The following is a 25,688-nucleotide window of genomic DNA, read 5'->3' as shown; positions in this document are numbered from 1 at the left end:
ATGTGTTCCTTAGTGTTTCATATAGTGCATATTTCTTTGTGGTAATATGTAAAATATTAAATCAGGATTAACCGCCATACACTACATTGTTTTTAATGACAGATTACTACACATTTTTTGTTAGGATTAGTTTTAGGGTTAAACAAAATACATTACACTTCAGTACACATTAAATTAAATTTAAAGTGATTTTGTTTGCAGAGCTAGTTTGAAGGGTTGTGGCAAAACTTTTCTTTTATTTAAATTACTTTTTTATATTAACAATTAAAAGTTTTTATACAGTAACAATTGTTTCCAGCCACAAACACCTACAGTAAGTGGTTGTCCTCTATAAATGATGTTTAAAAAATATTTTAGTAATTATTTTGCTTAAAAAAAATCAAATGCAATGCGCTTTAGATTTCCTTCCGGTTTTACTCACTACAAGAAACATCTCATGAGTTTTCTGTTGTATATCAGATGCTCATTTGTGCGTGTGCATGTGTGTAGGTTCGCAGAAGTCGTGCGTTAAAAACAGTTGCTAAAAGAAGCAAAGGAAGCATGAAATTTCCTGTTTTGCTAAGACCTGTAGCAACTGGCCAACTCTCGGTATCACTGAGGGGGATGGCGGTGCTGTGGTTTTGCTCCATGCTTGGTTCTCAGTCAGAGGCACAGAAGGACTTCAAAAATGTATAGAAAATCACATTATCGTTCATCTGAAATATTGCTCCAGTTCTCAGGCTTTTAGACTATGCTAATGCAACTCGAAAAACTGATTCGAAATCCCCAATTAATATAATCAAAGCTCATATAAATTAGTACTATAACTGTTTTTTCCACTCTTTAACTTTATATAAATTTTTTAGTTTTGGTTATTTTAAAGCCTGTGTAAAATCCACATTTACAATGGTTTATTTGCTTATTGTTATTTTTTAGGATCATCAGTGCGAGTTAATCTACTGAAGAAAAAAAACAAATGTTTGTTTTGGTAATCTTCAATTAAAATCTGACCATTTGCTTCAACTTTTAGAGTGGTTGTTTTCTGTTGATGTCAGTTTGATGGCTTCAGTCAAAATGTTCCTAACCACGCACCTATTATCGTTAGTTTGCTATGCAGGAATGCAAAAATGAAGTCCCCTACTCAATCTTTAAATTTAGTTGGAAGTACATCAACATACTGAATGTCTCAGCAACTTCTGGTTTACGCTGACTTAAAAGTAACTGAAAAGGAATATGAATATTTCCATGGCAACTAAATTAGGTTAATATATTTAATGTACAGTGCATCCGCAAAGTATTTATAATGCTTCACTTTTTTCAAAATTTTTATTGTTATAGCCTTATTCCAAAATGGATTAAATTAATTTAATTCCTCAAAATTCTACACACAATACCCCATAATGACAATGTTTTTTTTTAAATTGTTGCAAATTTATTAAAAATAAAAAACCTAAAAAATCACATGTACAGAAGTATTGACAGCCTTTGCCGAGAAGCTCTAAATTGAGTTCAGGTACATTCTGTTTCCTCTGATCATTCTTGAGATGTTTCAGCAGCTTAACTGGAGTTCACGTGTGGTAAATTCAGTTGATTGAACATGATTTGAAAAGGCATACACCTGTCTATGTAAGGTCCCAGGGTTGACAGTTCATGTCAAAGCACAAACCAAGCATGAAGACAAAGGAATTGTCTGTAGACCTCAGAGACAGGATTGTCTTGAGGCACAACGCTGAGAAAGGTTACAGAAAAAAATCTACTGCTCTGAAAGTTCCAATGAGCACAGTGGCCTCCATCATCTAGAAGTGGAAGATGTTTGGAACCACCAGGACTCTTCATAGAGCTGGGCGGCCATCTAAGCTGAGAGATCGGGGGAGAAGGGCCTTGGTCAGGGAGGTGATCAATAATTACTCTGTCTGAGCTCCAACAGTTTTGCAACAATTTCAAAGAATCTTTTTTCACATTGTCATTATGAGGTATTGTGTGTAGAATTTTGAGGAAACAAATTAATTTAATGCATTTCGGAAATGTCACCGACTCGGTCCCAGTCATTCCCCTCGCTGGCTAGCAGAGGTTATCATCACCGGACTTCTAACATTACGTTATCCACTTACACTGATAGCATGCACCTGCAGCTCATCCAGTTGATGATCCACGCTCACACATATAAGCTGCACACACACACTCACTCATTGCGAAGTCTTGTTCTGCCCCGGCTAACACTACTGAGCCTTTCTCATTCTTGCCTGCTTCCCCGTTGTTACCTTGCTTTGATTACCGACCTTGTCCAGCCTGCCGCCTGTCTTGTACCTTTGCCTGAACCTCGACTCTGATCCTCGCCGCCTGCCTTGAACTCTAGCCTGCTCACCAACTGTGATATCAGCCGCCTGCCTCTGACCCATGCCTGCATACTCATCCTGTGTTTACCTGTCGCCAGCCCTACGACCATATACTACTGTGTTTGATGTGAGTTCGCACACGCATTACACCTGTGTGCTATTTGTTATTAAACTGTGTTTAATAAAAATACTGCAAATGGATCCCTCTGTGTCAGCCACTTCGTTACAGGAATGAAGCTGTAACATAAAAAAATTTGGAAAAAGTAAAGCGCTATGAATACTTTCCAGATGCACTGTATATATTATCGGAAACCCTGCAATTATATATATATATATATATATATATATATATATATATATATATATATATATATATATATATATATATATATATAGTTATACATAGTTTATATAATTAAAATGTGCTATACATTTTTATCGTCCAAATATTGTCCTGAAATTATCTGCAACATATATTATTGTACATATTACTATATACTTACTTATTGATTATTATTAGTATTAAGTATTATTATTTATTAATAATAATAAGTATTATTTATGCTGATTTAAAGACAACTTTACTATGTATCAACAGATAAAAATAAAGAATAGCATCCTACAAACTGCATATCTGTAAGATGTTTCAGTAAATTACAAACAAAAAGGTGATGACCTGACCACAGTGATGATCAACACTGACCAGTGCAAGGATTGATTGTCAAACCTCTCATTGCAAAATTATCAATGTTAAACCACTAAACCTAAACCACGCTGACTACCACCTCAGCCTACTCGGAATCACTTATAATACTGTGACCCAAACTGTGTGCTAATGACTAAAGGAAAGATAAATGTCAGTGAGGCAGCGAGCATGGGAACCTGGCAGTGTTTGTGTGTGTGTATGTGTGTGAGAGAGAGAGAGTGTGCGTTGAACCAGAGTGTAACCAGAGTATAACCGCTGTGGTGGTTCTCTAGGTCATGGCGGTTTGAACAGCGAAAGAGAGAGAAAAAGAGAAACTATGGAGCTCAGGCTCAATTGTTCATCCATATATAGTTTGGATTATGTTCAATCCTGAAACGCTGCATTTAAAAGAGGAAGTAAAGATATTATGGGTAGGCTTTCAGATCATTTGATTACTTTTACAGTAAAAAGAACAAATTATGTCTCTTTTTAAGGTGTACAATAAACCTCTAGTGTTCTCTGAATGTGTCTGTGAAGTTTGAGCTCAAGTTTATACCACAGGTTGTTTATTAAAGCTTGTTAAATTCACTTATTTGAGTGTAAGCAAAAGCATTGCAATTTGTGTGTCCCTTTAAATGCAAATGAACTGCTGCTTTTCCAGAATAGGGCGGAGCTTCTACAGATGCTATTTGGAGACTCCAAAAACAACAAAACTAGCCAATTTCATTCAACCGAATTGTCAGAAATTGTCACAAGTTTATTAAAGCTATACATGTTCAAACTGGAGGATACAACTTCTAAACTGAACAAGGACATTTTTGAACGGTGAGTGGACACATTTCTGTGCATGTTACTGCCCTGTTTCATTGTGCAGGGCTTTGCAAATAAACATTGCTAGTTTAGTACAATTGTCGTATTTTTACTAAAAATGTTTAAAAGTCCATCACCTGACTATAGTTTATAATACATATGAGTTTATGAGTTACTGCTTCCAGCATAAAGTATCTATGTAAATAGAGAAAACAGTAAAGTTTGACACTAACGTTAGCATGTTAAAAGGCACATTCACTATAGTAACTTTAGCCACATTAGCATGTTAGTGAGCACAATAGCCTACCAATAGTAACTTGAGCCACATTAGCATGTTAAATAAAAACATCACCAGTAGTAACTTTAGCCACATTAGCTCGTTAAAAAGCCCATTTACAGTAGTAACTTTAACCACATTAGAATGTTAGTAAGCAACTTCCCAGAAGTAACTTTAGCTACATTTGTTAATAAGCACATTCACAAGAGTAACTTTAACCACATTAGTTTGTCATTAAGCGCATTCACTGTAGTTACTTTAGCCACATTAGCATGTTAACAAGAACATTCAAAATAGTAACTTTAGCCACATTAGCATATTAATAAGCACTTTCACAATAGTTACTTTAGCCACGTTAGCATATTAATAAGCACATTCACAATACTTTAGCCACATTAGCATATTAATAAGCACATTCACAATAGTTACTTACTTTAGCCACATTAGCATATTAATAAGCACATTCACAATAGTTACTTTAGCCACATTCACATATTATTAAGCACATTCACAATAGTTATTTTAGCCACATTAGTTTGTCATTAAGCGCATTCACTGTTACTTTAGTCATATTAGCATGTTAACAAGAACATTCAAAATAGTAACTTTAGCCACATTAGCATATTAATAAGCACATTCACAATAGTTACTTTAGCCACATTAGCATATTACTAAGCACATTCACAATAGTTACTTTAGCCACATTAGCATATTAATAAGCACATTCACAATAGTTACTTTAGCCACATTAGCATATTACTAAGCACATTCACAATAGTTACTTTAGCCACATTAGCATATTAATAAGCACATTCACAATAGTTACTTTAGCCACATTAGCATATTAATTAGCACATTCACAATAGTTACTTTAGCCACATTAGCATATTAATAAGCACATTCACAATAGTTACTTTAGCCACATTTGCATATTAATAAGCACATTCACAATAGTTACTTTAGCCACATTAGCATATTAATAAGCACATTCATAATAGTAACTTTAGCCACATTGGCATATTAAAAAGCACATTCACAATAGTTACTTTGGTCACATTTACAGTTGTAACTTGCCACATTAGTTTGTCATTAAGTGCATTCACTGTAGTAACTTTAGCCACATTAGCATGTTGACAAGAACATTCAAAATAGTAACTTTAGCCACATTAGCATATTAATAAGCACATTCACAATAGTAACTTAAGCCACATTAGCATGTTAATAATGAGTATCAACAAAAGTAACTTTGACCACATTTACAGTAGTAACTTTTTTTACATTGGCATGTTAATAAGCACATTAACACAAGTGATTTTAGCCATGTTAGCATGTTAATAAGCATTAACAGTAGTAACTTTAGTCACATTTGTATTAGGATGCTAATAAGCACATAAACAGAAGTGACTTTAGCCATGTTAGCATGTTAATGAGCACATTCACAATAGTAACTTTAGCCACATTAGCATGTCAATAAGCACATACTCAGTAGTAACGTTACCCACATTAGCATGTTAACACATTCTCTGTAGTAACTTTAGCAGCATTAGAAAGTTAATAATCACATTCACAATAGTAACTTTAGCCAAATTAGCATGTAGCCTATAAATAAGTACGTTTTGAAAGGAAATTTTAAAACGTTTTCAAAATATGCAGTGATACTCACAATGTTGAAGCAGGCCAAACCGATGTAAAATATTATTTGTGCTAACATACAACACATCACTATCATTCTTTGCCTCATTTCCTTAAAAAAATATTTCAACCATGTCCACTTAAAGAGAGAAAATTAACCGTTAAATTACAACTGTGTTAAACTGAAAAAATCTCACTTGTAATTACAAGGAAAATATAAAGTTTTCTCTGAGAGAATCTAAAACTATGAAACTGAAACTTTGTTTTATTTGGTCAGCATGTACTGGCAATGTTTTTATTTTCAATATGAATCATTTTATTTGTCTGAAACCCAGATTGTGTGGTGTGGTTCAGTGTTATGTTGCAATTTGTTGATTAAAACCAACTGTGTGATTTAGAAATTCAGTGGGGAACCAGATTAAAATCATTGCAGCTATGTTTAAATAATAAAGAACCACCAATATAAAAATGTTGCAGGTTTTATTATGTATACAATTACAAACATTTGATTATCATATAACTATTTTATTTATATTATTAATTTAAATGGACAATATTTGAATAAGAAACTAGATTTTGTTTTGTAATCTGTCAAAAATAAGTGCAACAATATTGCAAAAAAATGTGAAGAATTTCAGAGTCATACCAAATAATTAAATAAAACCTAAAACAAAAATGTAAAAAATATTTAATATTACATTAAAAAACAATAATTACATAAATAATGTAAAATACAGTCATTTGAAAACACTTTTAAAGTCATACTAGAATTAAACAGCAAAAGTCAGTCCAAAAATGTGGTAAAAATATTAAAAAGCCTTTATTGACATGGCTAATAAAGTTTTTTTAAATATTTTTTCCACATTATCCGAGTGCCTCGGGTTGACTTGAGCTGTTTATTCTGATGAATCCCTTACCAAAAGAGCACCGGTACATTATTTAAGCTACACCTAAACACTCTTTGTTTGATTTTGGATTTTCATACTAAGTTATTTTACTTGTAAGCGATATATATTATTAGGTATGTATGTCCCATTCAGGTTTTTTGCCCTTGAGTCTGAGTCATTTGGTTTTGAGTATCTACTGATTTCGAATTCTGATCCGATACATCTGTAATACATAAAAAAGAACAAAGAAGAGCGAAGAAACAGATCCAGAATGTTCCTTATTTTTTATTTAATTCACCTCATTTTAACATTCAACAACTCTGTTAACAAAGAGCACCTCTGTGGAGTAGCTTGAACAATCAAGTAATAAATAACATCAACTCTTCAATTTTGGAATTTAGTGCAACAGTAAATATAAAAACATCTAATATAAAAACAAAGAGCACCTCAATTTTATACCCGGCACTCCGGCAGGCAATCCCAAGTGTTTACATTTCTCAGTTTGTTATGGCAATGTTGTCGTCATCAACTTTATAATACCTCCAGACAAACTTGCGATTTCCATCTGCATTATGAAAATGTAATTTTTGGATATTTTAATTGTGATAATTTGAATAATGAAGCTTTTGTTATTAACCTATTTATTTTGTTAATTAAGTTTCATATTCATAAGTGTAAATTTTCCAGCAAAAAAACTTGTTTTACTGTGTTTTATAAGGAACTGAAAAATTACTTTTGCACTATTCAGCATAGTGCTAATCGAAAGGCCGTTAAAACTGTCCAACTGTGCTCTAGTTTCAATATTTTTGATTAAAGGTCCTGCTTATTTATATTTGTGAGAATTTTAGTTAAGTATTTATACTCTTATTTTTATGTTTGTTTTATTTTATGTATTGTTGTTATCGTTTACTTTCTATCACCCTGGCATTGTTTTGTTTACTATATTGTCATGTATATGTTGTTTAAAGCATAATAAAAAAAATTTCACCTTCAAGCTGTTTCGATGTTCTACCTTGCCAGCATTTAACCAATAGCGTCTCTGCAACAAAGTGATGTCATGCAGCAGGTGTTGCTGTTTCTGTGAATATATATATATATATATATATATATATATATATATATATATATATATATATATATATATGAATATATATATATATATATATATATATATATACATATATATATATAGAGAGAGAGAGAGAGAGAGAGAGAGAGAGAGAGAGAGAGAGAGAGAGAGAGAGTATTCGAGTCCTAATTGAGAGGTAACGTCCGATTCCAATCGAGTCCAAGTCTTGATTATACAATCGGATCCGGACATCCCTATAAATTTGATATAATTTTATTAAACAGAAACATTTGATTATCAAAATAATTTCACAATGTTTTTATGTACTACTGCTAATGATAAAAACAGCAATACTAATATTTTATATTCGCACATTAATTCATATAAATATTCTACATATGTAAACACTGAATCCTAAACGCTGATGTTAGAGAGCACAGGTGTTTATTAGCTCTATAATTAACAAGTAGTGCCAGTGTTAAGCAGGTCAGGAGTTTTAGCGTAGGAGAGCAGATCTATTGAGAGATCGTCTCTTTCAGTGCTGTTTTCGGGAAGGAACTGAACGTGTCCTCTCGGCATGTGAAGCTGAGTAACAAGCATGAAGAATGAGCCTCTGAGCCACAGCAGCACAGGAAGTCAACAGCCTGTTTAGCACAACTTCCTCTTAACCCTCCCCGTGCTCACTGACCATCCGCGCGCCTTACACATGATAACAACACCAGCACCAGCAGGCTGACTAATGTCTATAATGATGCACGTTTTATAAGTGATTTAAATTACACAAAAAAATATATATGTTTGCTGTTTGTTCAAACTACTTATTTAAAATGAGCTGAAACAACACAATTGTTGAGTTTTTGGGAGAACTTGATTTATGTTTAATCCACACTGTAAAAAAAGTTGACTCAACTTAAAATATTAAGGCAACCTGCTTAAGGATTTTTTTGAGTTTACTCAACTTAAATTGAGTCAAGTGCAGTACTTGGGTTGAAAGTTAAGTCAACTCAAAAAAAGCTCTGCAGCAAGTTGCTTTACAATTTTGAGATAAGTCAACTTTATTTTTTACTTAGTTTTGGAAAAAGTGAACTTAATTTTTAAATGTTGTTGTCCCAACGCAAATCGAGTGTGTGTGTGTGTGTGTGTGTGTGTGTGTGTGTGTGTGTGTGTGTGTGTGTGAGCATTTTTTACAGTGTAGGTAGTGACTCTTGATTTACTTAAAGCAAAGCACAGTTATTCTATGAAATGTTTTTAAAATAATAATGGAAGGAGTAATGCACATATTGACTACATGTGTAACTTTAAGGTTCTTTCCAGTTTTAAAATACTGTAATGTTTATTTAAAAATAAAAAATTATTACAGAATGAAAAGCCTGACCTCTGCTGACTGTCTGTCATATTTTATGAAACTGTATTTATTAATAATAGTATAAAAAAAAAAAAAAAAAATATATATATATATATATATATATATATATATATATATATATATATATATATATATATATATATATATATAAATAAAAACAGAATGTGTTACAATTTGTTTAACGGAGAAATTTCTTTCAACATATTTCTAAACATAATAGTTTTAATAACTCATTATTAATAACCAATTTATTTGATCTTTGCAATGATGAGAGTACATAATATTTGACTAGATATTTTTCAAAACACTAATATACAGCTTAAAGGGATATTTAAAGGCTTAACTAGGTTAAATAGGTTAACAAGGCAGGTTAGGGTAATTAGGCAAGTTTTTGTATAGCGACTGTTATGTAGACTATAGAAAACTAATATAGCTTAAAGGGGCTAATAATATTGACCTTAAAATGGTTTTTAAAAATAAAACTGCTTTTATTGTAGCTTTTAATTGTAGAAATAAAGCAAATAAAACTTTCTCCAGAAGAAAAAATGTTATCAGACATACTGTGCAAATGTCTTTGCTCTGTTAATCATTTGGGAAATCATTTGGGTGGCTAATAATTCTGACTTAATATTGAATTATATACCCCATTAATGAATTAATTAAAGTATTAAATGCCCACCAAGGATTAAGATCACATTTAAAGCTTTTTTTAAAGAAAATAGACAATGAGCAAATGAGTTTAATAAAGACTGAAAAATGTTTTACTATTTATACACAAATAGAAATATTTTTCATTAAATATATATATTTTTAATAACTGTTTCTTTTTTTCAGCGATGTAAAATGTAACATTTCACATCAATGTCAAAAAATGCTTTTAAATCATCACATTTACACACATCTTTTCAGTTTCAGGTTTCTTCTCAATTTTGTGTGGTGCAGCATTATTTACTGGACTGATTTTGAGTTTCTTTTTGGTCTTTCATGCTGTCAGTGGAGCAATCTGGTGGAATGACAAACAAAGCTGATTCTGATTGGTCCTCGTGCGTGCATTCGAAATGCTGATTGGCTCACAAAAAAACCTGATAAAGCCAAGCTAGTGTTCCACTTTGTAGATAAAAACTTTTTTTTTTTTTTTTAATAAAAGGTTTTAAAATATAAACAACTTATAAAAAAAAAACATCACATCATGTAAATAAGTTGTCATATAATAAGAACACGTGAAAACTCAATTTTGACAAAAATGTCAAACAGAACCTTATAATTCTAAGGTGACAAAATGTTAAATAATAATAATAATAAAATTAAAAACTAATTAATTTAGATGAATAAAATTAAATATACAAATAAGTTAACAACAATAATTATTATTTAAAATAATAACAAAAGGTTAAATAAAATCAAAGTTTCACAAAATTGATTTAACTTGTCAGGAAATGGAGGAAGTTATTATTGCTTCAGATAAAAGATATTTCTGCTTCATTCATCATAATATAGTGAAAAGTTAAATACATTGCAGGATATATGATATATTCCAGGCATACAGAGCATACCAAACATACGCATTCAATGAGACAAACAAAAATAAAACCACAGGAGTGTAAAAAGTCTACACAATTGGTTTATTCAGTAATGAAAACATGGTTTGTAAATCTATGGTATTAATCACAGAATGTATGCAGTTAGAGAACCTTTTTTTAGTTATAATACAACATCAGAGTAAACTAAGAAATTGTGCTTAATATTAAATAGGAGGCACAATGTGTCAAATTAGCAGTCATCAACTGCTCAACAAGGCTTTTTTTTTTTTTGCTTTAAACAAATCTAAAAACATCAATCTTAAGACGATTGTAAGGCACATGGGTATATAAAAAAGTACAATTATCAGTAAAGAGATGCTGTTTTTATTATGAAATGAATAACTGGATCATGTGCTTTTTTTAACACTGCAAATATAAAGGACACGGTTTCATAATGCATAACAAAAAAGGCCATCTGCGTGCAAATAAAGCATTTTCTGTGTGCTCAAATGCAATTAAGAAAAATGTAAACTGCATCAGATAATAACAAATGTCAGCTACACCCAAGCAGAATAACCCTGAAAATAAATTATGGCATATTTTGACCTCTACATGAAATCTTATAAAACGTACTAGAAATGCTGAAATGAGTTCATGTACAAGAAAGCCACTTTTAAAATCCATTAAAATGGCAATCAGTCTTAATACTTTACTCTTGTAAACGCATGTAGATTCTCAAATAAGTCACTTTTGTGTATTAATATGGAGGCATGTTGGCGGTAATCACATCAAAGGCTTTTTGTTTGTTTGTTTGTTTGTTTGTTTTTAAATATTCTGCATTAATTCATTTGTAAACAGTCCTTGAGTTAGAACCTCTTCCCAAACTGGGACTTTAAGACGTCACGTCCAATGAAATACTGTTGCATATGAGCCGCACAAGACGTCAAACGCTGCATATGTTACGCAGCACAGCTGGATTTCACCATACCTCTCCGTTTTGGTTCCAACAACTCTCAATTCCTCTTAATTTAACAGCTCCAAATAGGTAATAGGCACTTTTCCCTTCTGACTTCCACGTTCCCCCATCAGCCAATCAGAGTCCATGCCTGGAACGCTGCTCACCATGATCACCTGAAAGAAAAGAGAGACGTTAAAGTCAAAAATAAAGAACATTATAAAATGCACACTTCTGGTTCTTATTGGTTGAGCTGTGTTGGAAGCTGTTATAAACTGCCAAAGACTATCGCTGCATTCCAATTCGCATACAATGTCCTAAAAGTATGTACTTGTGAGATGTGTAAGAAAAGTATGCAAGCTTTGGGACACACTACTTCTTCATCAATGGACATTATGTTAGTTACGTCCCGTCAATCATCTCGACACATCATCCACATTTCTTTTATATTTAATGACCTACATTACTGGAGATTTAAGACAGAATTTTTCATGCAGAGATATCTTTTTCGGACAATTAAGCATTCCAATCGCGTCTTTATACAGGTATACACTTACCAGCCACTTTATTAGGAACACCTGTCCAACTGCTGATTAACACTAATTTCTAATCAGCCAATCACATGGCAGCAAATCAATGCATTTAGGCATGTAGACATAGTCAAGATGATCTGCTGCAGTTCAAACTGAGCATCAGAATGGGAAAGAAAGGTGATTTAAGGGACTTTGAATGTGGCATGGTTGTTTTTCAGAAACTGCTAATCTACTGGGATTTTCGCGCACAACCATCTCTAGGGTTAACAGAGAATGGTCTGAAAAAGAAAAAAAAAATCCAGTGAGCGGCACTTCTGTGGGCGCAAATGTCTTGTTGATGACAGAGGTCAGAGGAGATGGCCAGACTGGTTCGAGCTGATAGAAAGGCAACAGTAACTCAAATAACCACTCGTTACAACCGAGGTATGCAGAAGAGCATCTATGAACACACAACAGGTCAAACCTTGAGGCGGATGGGCTACAGCAGCAGAAGACCACACCAGGTGCTGCTCCTGTCAGCTAAAAACAGGAAACTGAGCCTACTATTTGCACAGGCTCACCAAAATCCAAGACTGAAAAAAACAAAAAAATGTACACATCTTCTGATGGCTACTTTCAGCAGAATAAGGCTCCATGTCATAAAGCACAAATCATCTCAGACTGGTTTCTTGAACATGACAATGAGTTCACTGTACTTAAATGGCCTCAACCTAATAGAGCACTTTTGTGATGTTGTGAAACGAGAGATTCGCATCATGGATGTGCAGCAGACAAATCTGCAGCAACTGCGTGATGCTATCATGTCAATATGGAATAAAATCTCTTTGGAATATTTCCAGTACCTTGTTAAACCTATGCCACGAAGGATTAAGGAAGTTTTGTAGGCAAAAGGTACTAGTAAGGTGTACCTAATAAAGTGTCCGGTGAGTGTAAATTGTTAAATTAAATTGTTTAGATGGATTGTTGGTGATTGGTTGGGCCGACTGGGTAACTTTACTTTTGATAAATTTTAAAATTACGACCTGTTTAAAATGATTTAAAATGACCCACAACAGATTATTTCTGTGAATTTAAGACTTTTTAAGGCTTAAAATCTTGTTTTTGAAATTTAAGACAAATTAAGAGCCCACAGACACCCTAATGTTGTTGATTCTTATGGTAGTAACATAGTTTGATTGACATGATAATGACCGAGTCCTCCTGAAACAGCTATTAGGAAGGATGGTGTAATGCACATTAGCTTGGGCAACCTGATTTTTTAAAATGTATTTATTTTTTATGTCATGTTTAAATGTTTAGAAACTAAATTTTAGCTTGGGCAACCTGATTTTTTAAAATGTATTTATTTTTTATGTCATGTTTGAATGTTTAGAAACTAAATTTTGACAGTCGTTCTCAAATTTCATTAGTGATTTCAAATATGAAAATATTGCCAAACTTTTTTGAGAGAATTTGATATTTCCCCATTCAAAGAAATAAGAGCTGCACTTGAAAGCCCAAGGAGCATTTCAAAGATGGTCGCCGAATGAAATTACTTGCCTTTAAAAGACTTGGACATTACTCAACAAACATACACTTGACTGTTGCTTGGTAACTATTATTCTATGTACACATAGACCATACTATATAACTGCAGGTTACTTTGTTTATATATAATGACTTTAACAGCTATTAGTTACTAGATAATGAGTTAAAGTTAGTAGTAACTAATAAAGTTATAATAACTAATAACCTTAACTTTAATCTGATTTTGATAGTAATGCAATAATGTAAAGCTGCTTTGAAACAATAATGATTGTGAAAAGCGCTATACAATGCTTTCTTATTTTTTATTTTGTGACATATTGTTATGTTTATGGAATAACTGTTTTATTAATGCAATAAAACCTGTGAAACTGTTATGAATTCACTGTGAACAAAAGCTTCTTGGGGCTTATTGCTTTTTCATATGCCTTTGTTTTCTAGATGCCTTTCCATTGCTGAAACACCGATTGATTGATTACATGAAAATGAATTTGGTAAGTCACACTATTTCTGCATACCTTTTGATGTTTAGTCATCTTAACATTATGCTATAACTAGTAGTAAAAAGCATATATGATTGGTTAATGTTGTTACTAGGAATTAATTCCAAGTTAATGCACCACCAACCTCATCGGCCAATAAAGAGAGTTCATTGCTACCGGCAGCATCGTAATCGTACAGCACTCGCGCTTTACGGCTCCCGCTGAAGTTCTGCATTTCGGTGAAACCTGAGGACGTGTTGCTTGTGGTGGAGGGAAGAGGAGTTGATAGTGGCAGGATTGGTACAGAAACACCGGCTCCACCGCTGGCCGTGGACTGGTTATTGTTGGAAGTGAAAGCAGAAGGAAAGCTGCATGAGAGAAGAATGTAAAGGTGAGTTTAAGTGCCCCAGTTTGGCCTTAACAACTACAGTAGGTACTTCCATAAAAAAAAAAAAGTACAATATACTTATAGTGTTCATGTGGTATTGCACAGCACTTATTGTGCTATTGCGGTGGAATATGGGTAAGGTTAGGTACACGTTTTTTTGGATTAAGTTGTAAGATATGGGTCAATAGTGTAGTTATAAATGTAATTATAGATAATAATTATTGATGTAATTACATGCAGATAATTAAAAATATATAAGTGTAATGTAAAAACATGTATTATTTACACAATGCAGGTGCAATATTATTATAAAGGCCATTTAATATAAAGTGTGATGTTTTTCCAAGAAGACATTTCATGTAGTGTGCAATAATTCTGTATGTGAATGTAAAACATCTGCGAAGTAAAAATAAATAATAACAGTAAGTAGGGATATACCAATATAGACATTTTGGGTAAAACAGATGAGTGATAATTCAGAGTTTCTGCAGATATCATAAAGTCAAATTTAAGACTTTAAGACATTTTTAAGACCATTAAGTATTAAATTTAAGACCCATATCAAAATATCAAAAACACGCAAACTCATAAAGAGAAAATGCTAAATCACAAAGCTAGTGGTAAAATAAATGCAGGTTAGACGCACCACTGAACTACAAAAAAAAACAAACGTTTTATACTTTCGCCTGGCGCCGCATCGCACACCTCAAGAAATGGACGAGGCTTTTATACTTGATGGGTTCGCCATTGGGATATTCTTTTAAATAACAAGGGGCGGTCGAAAGAAACAAACAGTAAAATCAGACAGATAAACCGAGAAGTAAAAAGCTTCCAGAACTAGGTCATATCATTAATATCATTAAGGATTCTTAAACTAACTGTTTATTTTTATAATTTATTATAATGATTATAAAGATTTTTATTCAAAGAGTTTTTAAATCAAACTTTGATGCATCACTTGCTTTTGTTCTTATCTCGGACAGTTCTACCTATTAAAATTAAATATTAATGACAACAGAACATGGGTTGCTCTACAATTACATTTTTTATTAAGGCAAGAAGAAAAGCAAAAAAGTACACTTACTAAAAAATACAGATGTTTTTTATTTTTTTATTTTGCCCACTCAACAATTCACAACTTACTGTCTAGCTAGTTTCTGTCCTCTACTTTTGAGCTAAAAATGCAATAATGGTCCAACATTCTATTCCTAAAGCCTAGAAAATGGCCATCAGTACCTCCGCAAACTCAGCGATGACAACATATTCCCCAATAACAGAAAGCTGATTGGGTATTGCATGTTGGTCTCATTTGTAGTTGTAATACAGCAAATTACATTTGGACTAGTGAAATAAAGCACTACACCACCACGAAAACCAAGCAACAACAACAAAAAAGAATTGAAATGAGCATTAGATGTAGCGGTACATGGACATCAGAAAAGTAAGACCTATGCAAAAATATTTTAAATTTGAGCCTTTTTAAGACCCCGCAGAAACCCTGTAATTCTTTACACTCGGAACCCATAACAAATATATTAGCTTATAGATTTTTAATTACATTAATTACAAATTTCTTTTTAACCTGATTACAAAAACAAAAAAAGAGGAGCTTTATGTTTAATCCGTTTATAATCTTAGTCCATAAAGAAAAAAATCTTACTTTCCCAACTGCTTTTGGAGGTCGACCATGTACTGGTAACACTGGGCGTAATATGTCATCTGAGCCTCCACAAAGTCATTAAGACATCGGAGATGATGTGCCTGGGACAGAAAGAGAGATCAGCCTTGTTGTAGGTTAGACACTGGGATTGTGTAGTAAATCTGGACTGGCAGGCACTCACATGTGTACTGCTAATTCCTTCCAGAAGAAGCCTGGTGATTTCCGCCTGTCTGTCGAACTCACTCTGTGTCATCTTCAGATCCTGCTCGGCCTGAAAGAAAGAGAACGAGAGTCAGGACTTATTTAAATATAAAGGGATAGTTTACCTAAATGACATTCATCCTCCACTAGTTCCAAACCTGTTTGAGTTTCTTCTCTTCTGTTGAACACAAAGGAAGATATACGGAAAAAAAAAACAGCCATTGGTTTTCATATTATTTTTTTGCTCTTTTCATGGATGCAGATGGCTTCTGGTTTCCAATTTTCTTCAGAATATCTTGTTTTGTATTCAGCAGAAGAAAGAAATTCATAAATATCTAGAACCACTTGAGCAAATTGAAAGGAACTTTTCTTGTTGGGGTAAAAATGACTGCACCTAAAAAGGGCAAGGAAAACAATGCAATTGAGAACTATAATAAAATTGGAAATTGCCACTGCATATTAATACAGATGTTATTGACGAGTTATATCGAGAAAACAAATCCTCCCAAAGTCTGTAATGGATATTTTTAAAACCAACTACTTGGTATTAAGGAAGCTCTGTATAATTGATAACACCTTCGTGGAGAAGTTGGATCTCTAACCCTGTGATATGTGAAATGCAGAATCTCAAAATGAATCTGATTTTCTTTTTTTGGATGGATGGATGGATGTTAGATTGCTTCTTCTGAGATTATGAAGCGAATGCAGATTTTGATTATGCACTGACACACCAAAATAAAACAGTGGAAACAGTTGGGGCTATGGTCTCTGGTTCATTGCTTTAGATAGAACTCCACAGACAGCAGTTCCAAAAAAAAAAGCTAAAGATTTTGCTTACCGTTGTCACTTCCTCTGCCCACATCTGCACAGCATTTTAAAACAGCAACAATAGAGGCTTAGCTTCACAACTAAAACATCCACATAGACTACAGCAGTGTTTCTCAACCACGTTCCTGAAGAACCACCTGCTCTGCACATTTGCCATTGCTGTGACCCAATTCACATACTATCTAGAATACTACTCCTAAATAGTATTCCAAAATAGAATTAGTGTGTCCCAAACCATAGCATGATGAAAAGAGTATGCCAAAGGTTCCTGGATGGTTTACAATTTCCAGTAAAAATTTGAAGAGTAGAACTGTACATACTCAGATACCCTCCATACATTGTGCATTGGATGAAAATTCAATTAGAACTATAAAAAAAAACTCAGGTAAAAAGCATAAATAAACTACAAACGTGGTGGACATGCGAGACAAACTGTCAAGTAGAGAGGCTTCGGTAAAGATGTTTGTATGAACTGTTAATTAATACCTAGCCAACTGAAAAATATTTAAATAGTGTTTTCCATGTTATATTTCATCTGCAACAATGTGAACTTATATCAAGATATGTTTAAAAATTAACTTCTGAATGCATAATTACCCAAACACCTGAGATTTCTAGATGAAAGACCCGCGAATGGCAGATTTTCCCAGGATGTCCTCGCTGATGCTTATCCAATAAGGTTGGCAAATATGAAAGAAATGTGGATGATGTGTTGGGATGATTGACAGGGGACGTAACTAAGCAACATATCAATCTATTAACGAGGAGGTAGTTTTTCACAAAGCTTGCATACTCTTCTGTAACACACTCAAATGTGTATACTTTTCCCCAATCAAAAAAGTGCATTCTTTTAGAGCATTCTGCAAACGGTGAACATTCTGTGAATTGGCATGCAGCACATGTCTCCGTAACTAAAGACACCTGATTCAGATCATCAGCTCATAAGCAAAGTCTGAAAGACCTTTAATGGATGTGATAGACAAAGGAGACATGCAGTGTTAGTGTTTGTGGTCCTCCAGGAACATGGTTGAGAAACACTGGACTACAGCCACAATGGTAGCAACTAAGAAGGGGGAGAACTTAACATGCTAACCCAAGTTTCTGTCAAATTACCATAAATAACATTGTTATTGTGAAATTATAAAATAAAATTATAAAAAAGCACAAATACAAAACATCAACAAACGTCCTTTTTTCAGAGTAATTTAGACTTTTGAACATTAAATTGATCAAATGAACACAGTTTAATCATAGAAACAATAATTAAATGTGGTATTTTGTCATAAACTACACTGTAAAAAAATGAATTGCATTATGGGATCTTGAAAGAGTTCCCACTGTAGGGCTGCACGATATTGGAAAAATCTAACATTTCAATATTTTGTGATTCTGTGATATATAATTCGATATGAATACTATTTCACCAGATGACTTGATTATCTCTATTTGGAAAGAATTTATTATTTTAGATTGATTGGGATGATTGTATAGAGAAGTGCATCTGAATAAAATAGAACAACAAACAAAGTATTCAGATACAGTAATCGAATAATAAAAATAAAAACAATTAAATAAATGAATCCTTATTAAAGTTACAAAAGCTACAGTTTCTTATCCATGGATGCTTTTAACCGCCACAGGCATCAAAAACACACGAAAATAATAACTTATAATATCATAATATATAGTCATACACTCAAAATTGCATATTCTGCGATGGGACTTTTGCGAATGATCACATTTCGATATCGATGCTGAAACTATATATTGTGCAGCCCTATCCCACTCTATAATAAACAGCAGATTTAAGGACTTTTTAAAGCACCATTAATTTCAAATCAAGCACCTTTTTTTAATTCACACTGGCAGCATATAAAGCACCATGAAAGTGCTTTAACTGTACTTAACATTTTAATTAACCAACATTTACATAAAATGTCAGAGTATTTGGGATGTTTTGAAAGTCATTTTCAAAGATTTTGACCGTTTTAAACAACCATGTTTAAAGAACTGATGAAATGTGTTGAATTAAAAACTGATAATATTCAAATGCAGCTTTTTTTTTTTAAACTGCATTATTTGTCATAGTTCATGTAATATGAAAGTTTTTTTTTTAAATTAAGAATTTGTTTTGTTTTTGACAGCAGCAAACTAATTTGATTTCAAATTTAAATCAAGCATCTATGTTTGTTTTTAAGTACTTTTAGGCCTTGAATCCAAACGCCTGAAATTCAAGTATTTTCAAGTACTTTCAAGAAATGTGGGAAACCTAGCCTTGATCTCTGCTCTGTTGACATTTGATGTTAAAAATTCAACTCTGCAATTAAACAAAGTATTACATTTTAGTACTTAAAATTTTAGTACAATATACAACACATAAAGAAAATAAGTCCTTAAATTAACAGGAAGATTACAGGCAGTTAATTTACAATGCCAATAATGACAATATATTAAACTATTACATTTTATTTATTCATTCATTTTCTTGTCGGCTTAGTCCCTTTATTAATCCGGGGTCGCCACAGCAGAATGAACCGCCAACCTATCCAGCACGTTTTTACGCAGCGAATGCCCTTCCAGGCGCAACCCATCTCTGAGAAACATACACTCACCCTCTTACACTATGGACAATTTAGCCTACCCAATTCACCTGTACCACATGTCTTTAGACTGTGGGGGAAACCGGAGCACCCGGAGGAAACCCACGCAAATGCAGGGACAACATGCAAACTCCACAGAGAAACGCCAACTGACCTAGCTGAGGCTCGAACCAGTGACCTTCTTGCTGTGAGGCGACAGCACTACCAACTGCACCACTGCGTCGCCAACTATTAAAATGTCAATAATAAAACATGTCAATAAGCGTTTTTTTAAATTTTCAATATCAAAGTTTTTGGAGGAAAGATCAAGGTCCCATAATGCAATTCAAAATAAATAAATATAAATAAATGGAAAATAATAAACAAATGGAAAAAACAAACAAACATGAATCACAAAATATTGAAAACTGCTGAGTTCCGCATATTTTTTACAATTTGATTTGCAACAAAACAGTTGTAGGAAAGACTATCTGCAGCAATCGACTAAGAATTGCTTGCTCACTTCACAGAAAATCAGAGCAAACTGTCATGTTTCCTGTTTTGGAAGAGGCCAATTGTTTGTTTGGGTACTGTGTGTGTTTGTGTGACATAAAGGACTCAAATGTCTAAAATGATAAGGGTATTGCATAGGTATTACAAGGAGAATGACTTATGAGAACTTAAGAAGGCTTATAAATACAGAATTTGTTTTTTGAGAACATAAAAAGGTTACGTATAAGACTATAGAAAATACAATATAAAAACTATTATGCCCATGGAATATCCTCACAATTCACAAACTTATGAGGACTTAAAAAGGCTTACAAACACAATTTTTTTTTTTTTTTGAGAAATTAAAAAGGGTTAGGTGTACAGGCTGATAAAAATATAGTATAAAACCATTAAGCCTAAGAATTGTCCTTATAATTCACTGTTGTGTGTGTATGTGTGTGTGTAGGTTGAGTGCTTGTCATGAGGAGACAATCTTGAAGCACTTCTTTACTTCTCTTGTGAAACTGTGAGCAAGTGCGCAGATCAGTTTTGAAATGTCATCACGATGTTGAGCAAACATGGATATCCTCTTTCCGAACTCTATATGCACAACAAAAAAGGAACCTGGGAACACACGCGCTGATAATATCCGGGACAAAAGAGCTTAATCAACAGCTTAAAGAGGAACTAGCATATCTTAAAGGTGGCTCTTTTACAGAAGAAGAGTGGAACTTGGCACTGGGGTGAAAGACACACAAACCAACCTTAAGCCACTTCACATGGAGAAAATTCACCATGAAGGAGACGTTGGCAACATAACCAACATCTCCTGGTGGAGGGGTAGATCTGAGAGGCTGTCGTGTGTCAGCACAAAAACAAGAGACAGTAAAGAGATGGATTTAAAAAAAGATGGCAAGCGTCATGTTTAATTAATATGCTTGCTAAGGGTTTTTTGTTTGTTTGTTGTTGGCATAGACCCATAAAAATGATTGTGCAAGAGATCAACATCCTACAATGTATAAATATGTTTCTTTTATAGTGTCAATTTATGTTGTAAAAGATTATATTATAAATCACTCATTTCATATTATAAAGAAATAGGTTCTAAAAATTAATGGAAGTGAATGAGAGCTAAAAAGAATCAAATGGATGCGCTCGCTCATACGCGGAGAATAAGCTGAATAGATACATGCCTTCTGATTTAGATTGATCTTGTTCTGGTAAAAAAAAATTGTAATTTTGTTTTGTAAATGCCGATTTAAGACTTTTTAAATATTATTATATGTTATACTGTGGCATTTAAGACTTTAAGTATCCACAAACACCCTGTTTTCATTTAAAACTACCATGTTACTTTTACATAAATAAAATCTGCATTTATTTTTGTATCTTTTTTAAATATTAGTTTTACATTTATATTAATATTTTCATGCTTTTATACAGACCCCTAGCACTCTCTTGTGGCCCCTACTTTGAAAACACATCATCTAGGATGTAGTTTACATTTGTAAAAATGAAATCTGGCAGCAATGTGTCATTGTTAAGGGCAAAATACAATTTTAACTCACCACAGCTCTGGCATCAGCCATTTTTGCTTTCTTTAGCTTGGTCTTTGCCGCATCAAGGTCCAATCGTTTGTTCTGAAGCAGTTTGCGCTCTTTCTGTAAAGAAGTAGATGCAATTAGTTTGTTAAACTCGAATTTCTGATATTAAAAACTGACCTTAACAAAATATATCTTACTTATATACATCTTACATATACTTTAAGACTGAAAAACAGCATTTCTTTTGTTTAGAATTGTTTAGTTTAGTTTAGTTTTTTTACTTATAATAAAAATAATTTAATTAATAGATTTGAAATTGTGATCAAAACATCACATTTATTACACTAAACCCCAAACTTTAACCACAAACACGACTTGGGCAGAACATATCTCAGTTTCTATGTTTCTGCTTAAGTTTGAGGTAGATTATGAGATGTCAAAGCTGTGTAATTCTTTTCCATCAGCAAGTTGCAGACTTGCGAAAAAAAGATCCAAAATGAACACCTTTTACATTTACATTGCATGAATCGTGGTGATTGAAAAAGCAGCTTAATAATAATAATAATAATAATAATAATATTAATAATAATACATTTTATTTGTAAAGCGCTTTTCTTAGACTAAAAGCACAAGTCAAAATACTAACAATACAAGGCAAAATACCAACAATAGCGGAAACGGCACATGAATAAAAAAGATGCTATAAAACAATAAGAATATCAACAATAAGATAAAATAAAAAAGGTAACAAAATGGTCATCCTAAGTCAAAAGCAATGCTAAAAAGATGAGTCTTAAGAAGTTTCTTAAAACAGTCCAGAAAAGTGGCATTCCTAATGCTGTTGCGTAGAGCATTCCACAGCTTAGGAGCACTGTATGAGAACACCCTACCACCCATGGTCTTGAGTTTACAGCACGGCTGATACAGGGTAAATCTTGATACCGAACGAAGACTGCGGGCTGAAGTGGCGAGAGTCACCAGGTCACAAATATAACCAGATGCTAGCCCATGTACTGTTTGACGGTTAAAATCAAGGTCTTAAAATCAATCGGTGACTTAAAAGGAAGCCGGTGTAGTTGTTGAAGTACAGGAGTAATATAGTGGTGTGATGATGTGTGTGTCAAAACCCGTGCAGGGGAATTTTGAATATACTTTAATCTACTGAGAGGACTTGTAGGTGAACCCCCAAAAAGTGAATTACAAAAATTAAGACGTGATGTGATAAAGGCATAGATAAGCCTCTCCGCATCAGGTCGTGAGAGAAATGGCCTAATCTGTGCAATATTTTGGAGATGAAAGAAGGCAGTTTTTGTTAAGTGTTTGAACTTAACCCTTATGTGCTGTTGGGGATGTTTTCATCCACTGGGGTGATTTTAAGTCTTAATTTGGCCACAACTTTCTCTGTATTCAGCAAATTGAATTATTTTTGATGATAAATCTTATTTTGACACAGTTTTCAACAAAACACAACAGTAAAAAAATGACACATTTTACCTCTTCCCAACAGGGAAAACCACCAACATCAAGAATGCATGATTATATGCTGTCATGGCTTTGCTACAAAAAAAATGGCATTATAATTGAAGTCAATGGGGCCACAAATATAATAAAAGGATAGGATATTACAGCACACAAAGGTTAAAAACAATACTAAACAGTATTAAACATCTAGTAATGTTTCCAGAAGTTTTAGAAATCGATGTTTCGCCAATTCTTGTGGCTGCCTGATCTCACCAATATAGTCTTGAAGTCTCCTTCTAGAAAGTTGCGGAAAGGCGTGAGAAAATTAATGGCAGAGGTCTGAATGAACTCTCGCTCCGCTCCTCCAATCTGCTTTTCTGTCTCGCCACACTTTATCAGAGCATTTCCTTTGAACAGAAATGGACCAAATCAGTATCATTAGGATTAATTGATCAACAGAGTAAATATTTAAGCAAACTGTGAGACCATACAGTGTACTTAAGCTTGGGTTGAAGTTTAAGAGAAATGACAATGCACTTCTACTATGTGTACTTGGGGCACTTTGCTTACCATAGGCTGTTCCAGGCCCAAATTCATTCCCAGAGTCGATCATAGACTGACCCATAAGCTCATGGTTGTTCATCCGTGGTGGGGCCTTCTTGTCGAGTTTTTCATACAATAGTTCTTCTATTCTGGCATCTAAATGTAGATATTAACAACAACAATATTACAAACTTATGTGAAATATCAGCTCTATAATGTGAATCGCATATTCAGTGTGTCACTAACTATATTTGACACCACAGTGAGGCTCTATACAGAGTAAACTACTATAGTTAGTTATACAGACTAAATAAATAACCGTTTAGTTAGAAAGTCAAACCTTTCGATAAAATAATAATACTTCTATTGAATTGTACAGAAAGTTGTGAAAACAGACACAATTAACTACAACTCCTTAGAAATCTTTTAATTGTTTAAAATTAATGACTTATCAGATACAGATGTCCAACTAAGCTTACTTGGGTTTGGCTGCAGTAGCACTTCTGTTTGCTTTAAAATCTTCTCTGTCCAGTGTTTAGTGCATTCAGCTCTCGTGAGGAGGGTCTCCAAATGTGCGTCCAGTTCTGTCTTCTCAGCCTGACCGAATTTTTCTTCCGTGAACTGTTTGTGAAGACAACAGACATTTTATAAGTGTGGGGAGTAAATCTTTGGCCATATTACTGCTACAAATATCTAAAAACCAAAGTAAACTCAAACAATAGTGACCATTGTTTTCATATGTCAAACACCATGACATAGCTATGTATTGAAATAAATGTTTCAACGTATTCTCGACATATTTAATGAAAGGTGTTTAATCAATAATGTAATCTCAAAATTTTACTTCAACAATAACGTTATACACAGTCAGCCAGGCTTCACTATAAAGACTGGACAGACACAATATGTTTTGTGTCTCAAACCCTAGTAAACATAGGCACATGAATATTCTTATTAACAGAAATAGGTCCATCTTTATGATGTGGCTACAAATGTTGTCTACTTAGACAGCTCAGCAGGTTTTAGGACACGGCCTTAGTGTGTAAATATGCTGAGCTCTGTCGGATTAAACTCTACTTTAGCCTGTTAGCGTTAGCCTCACAAACTCAATCTGGAAAGTGAACATGTCAGTATTTATACATGTACTTCGACCACATTGCAAAGAAAATACGTCTAACGTCCTTTAAAACTTGGTTTTGCGGTTACATTTGAGAAACCAGACAATTTAATGTAACTTTAAAGTTAATGAGCAAAACAGATTTGCAGCTCCAAAGAGAAAGGCCATGAGCGAGATAGACATAAACCATGCGAAAAATATATCCTAAATCGTTTTTATGTCAGAAAATGCATGTGTTTAGGGTCAATTTGTTTAAATAAAACTTATTTTACCGCTTCACGCATTTGTACAGCGAATATAGGTCACTTACTTGCACCGCCCGACTGAATAAAGTACCAGCGTCTGCTGCAAATCTCTTCACGTTAAAGTCCATCTTTATTCGTCCAGTATAAAACTAATAATTGACAAGTTTGTGCGTCAAGATGGCGTAAACAAATTTGATGGCATCAAATTTGATCCTTTATTACAGCGTCCGTGTTTTTGTTAAACTAAGACAGAAGCAACAGCCGGCGGAGAAGAGGAAGAACCACCCACAGATCTGATTACTGAGGGCCCAGATCCGGACCTGGGCCCCGAGAAGCGTCCGGTATCAACGTATGGGTCCAGTGGTGTGTGTATAAACAACAACAAAAAAACACCTTCAGCAATTCAACTGAAGCGTTTTCGGGAATATATTCTGTCGCGTTGGAACGGGATCCGGGATATTGTGTGTTAAGGACCATAGTGAATAACTTGTTGATTCTGGGTTGGACCTAATTTGAGACTGTGAAGTTTTCAAATGTGAGGCTGTAACGCAGCCGAGCTCTTTAATTTTCAGGCT

At 33.6% G+C, this 25,688-nt stretch overlaps 1 protein-coding gene and 1 long non-coding RNA gene across 5 annotated transcripts; one reads left to right on the top strand and one right to left on the bottom strand.

The window, feature by feature from the left end:
* The first annotated feature begins 3,664 nt into the window (after positions 1-3,664).
* On the top strand, positions 3,665-22,240 carry LOC141380725 (uncharacterized). The gene is made up of 4 exons (XR_015525098.1): positions 3,665-3,825; positions 14,015-14,067; positions 14,171-14,446; positions 20,670-22,240. It is a non-coding gene; the product is annotated as an uncharacterized LOC141380725 (long non-coding RNA).
* Positions 10,643-25,513, bottom strand: sh3glb1a (SH3-domain GRB2-like endophilin B1a). 4 transcript variants are annotated; one of them, XM_087308899.1, is made up of 11 exons: positions 25,179-25,513; positions 24,231-24,372; positions 23,779-23,907; positions 23,482-23,615; positions 21,773-21,864; positions 20,968-21,097; positions 17,143-17,166; positions 16,285-16,374; positions 16,104-16,204; positions 14,201-14,423; positions 10,643-11,692 (listed from the first exon to the last, which is right to left on the bottom strand). In XM_087308899.1, exons 1-11 carry the CDS (start codon positions 25,239-25,241, stop codon positions 11,585-11,587), a joined length of 1,236 nt encoding a protein of 411 aa, XP_087165025.1. In that variant the 5' UTR covers positions 25,242-25,513; the 3' UTR covers positions 10,643-11,584.
* Positions 25,514-25,688: the final 175 nt, after the last annotated feature.

The sequence above is a fragment of the Danio rerio genome, chromosome 24 (assembly GCF_052040795.2).
Source record: "Danio rerio strain M-AB ecotype USA chromosome 24, GRCz13ab, whole genome shotgun sequence".
In the NCBI taxonomy this organism is placed as follows: domain Eukaryota; kingdom Metazoa; phylum Chordata; class Actinopteri; order Cypriniformes; family Danionidae; genus Danio; species Danio rerio.
Note: the sequence above shows the minus strand (reverse complement) of the source record. Positions and strands in the feature narration are given on the sequence as shown.

Coding starts and splice junctions, on each gene's coding strand:
- sh3glb1a (XM_087308899.1), bottom strand. CDS start 25,241: ATGGACTTTAACGTGAAGAGATTTGCAGCAGACGCTGGTACTTTATTC. Junction 16,375..17,142: donor GGGCAGAGGAAGTGACAACG/GTAAGCAAAATC, acceptor TCTTTCTTTCAG/GCCGAGCAGGATCTGAAGAT. Junction 11,693..14,200: donor TCTCTTTATTGGCCGATGAG/GTTGGTGGTGCA, acceptor CTTTTCTTTCAG/GTGATCATGGTGAGCAGCGT.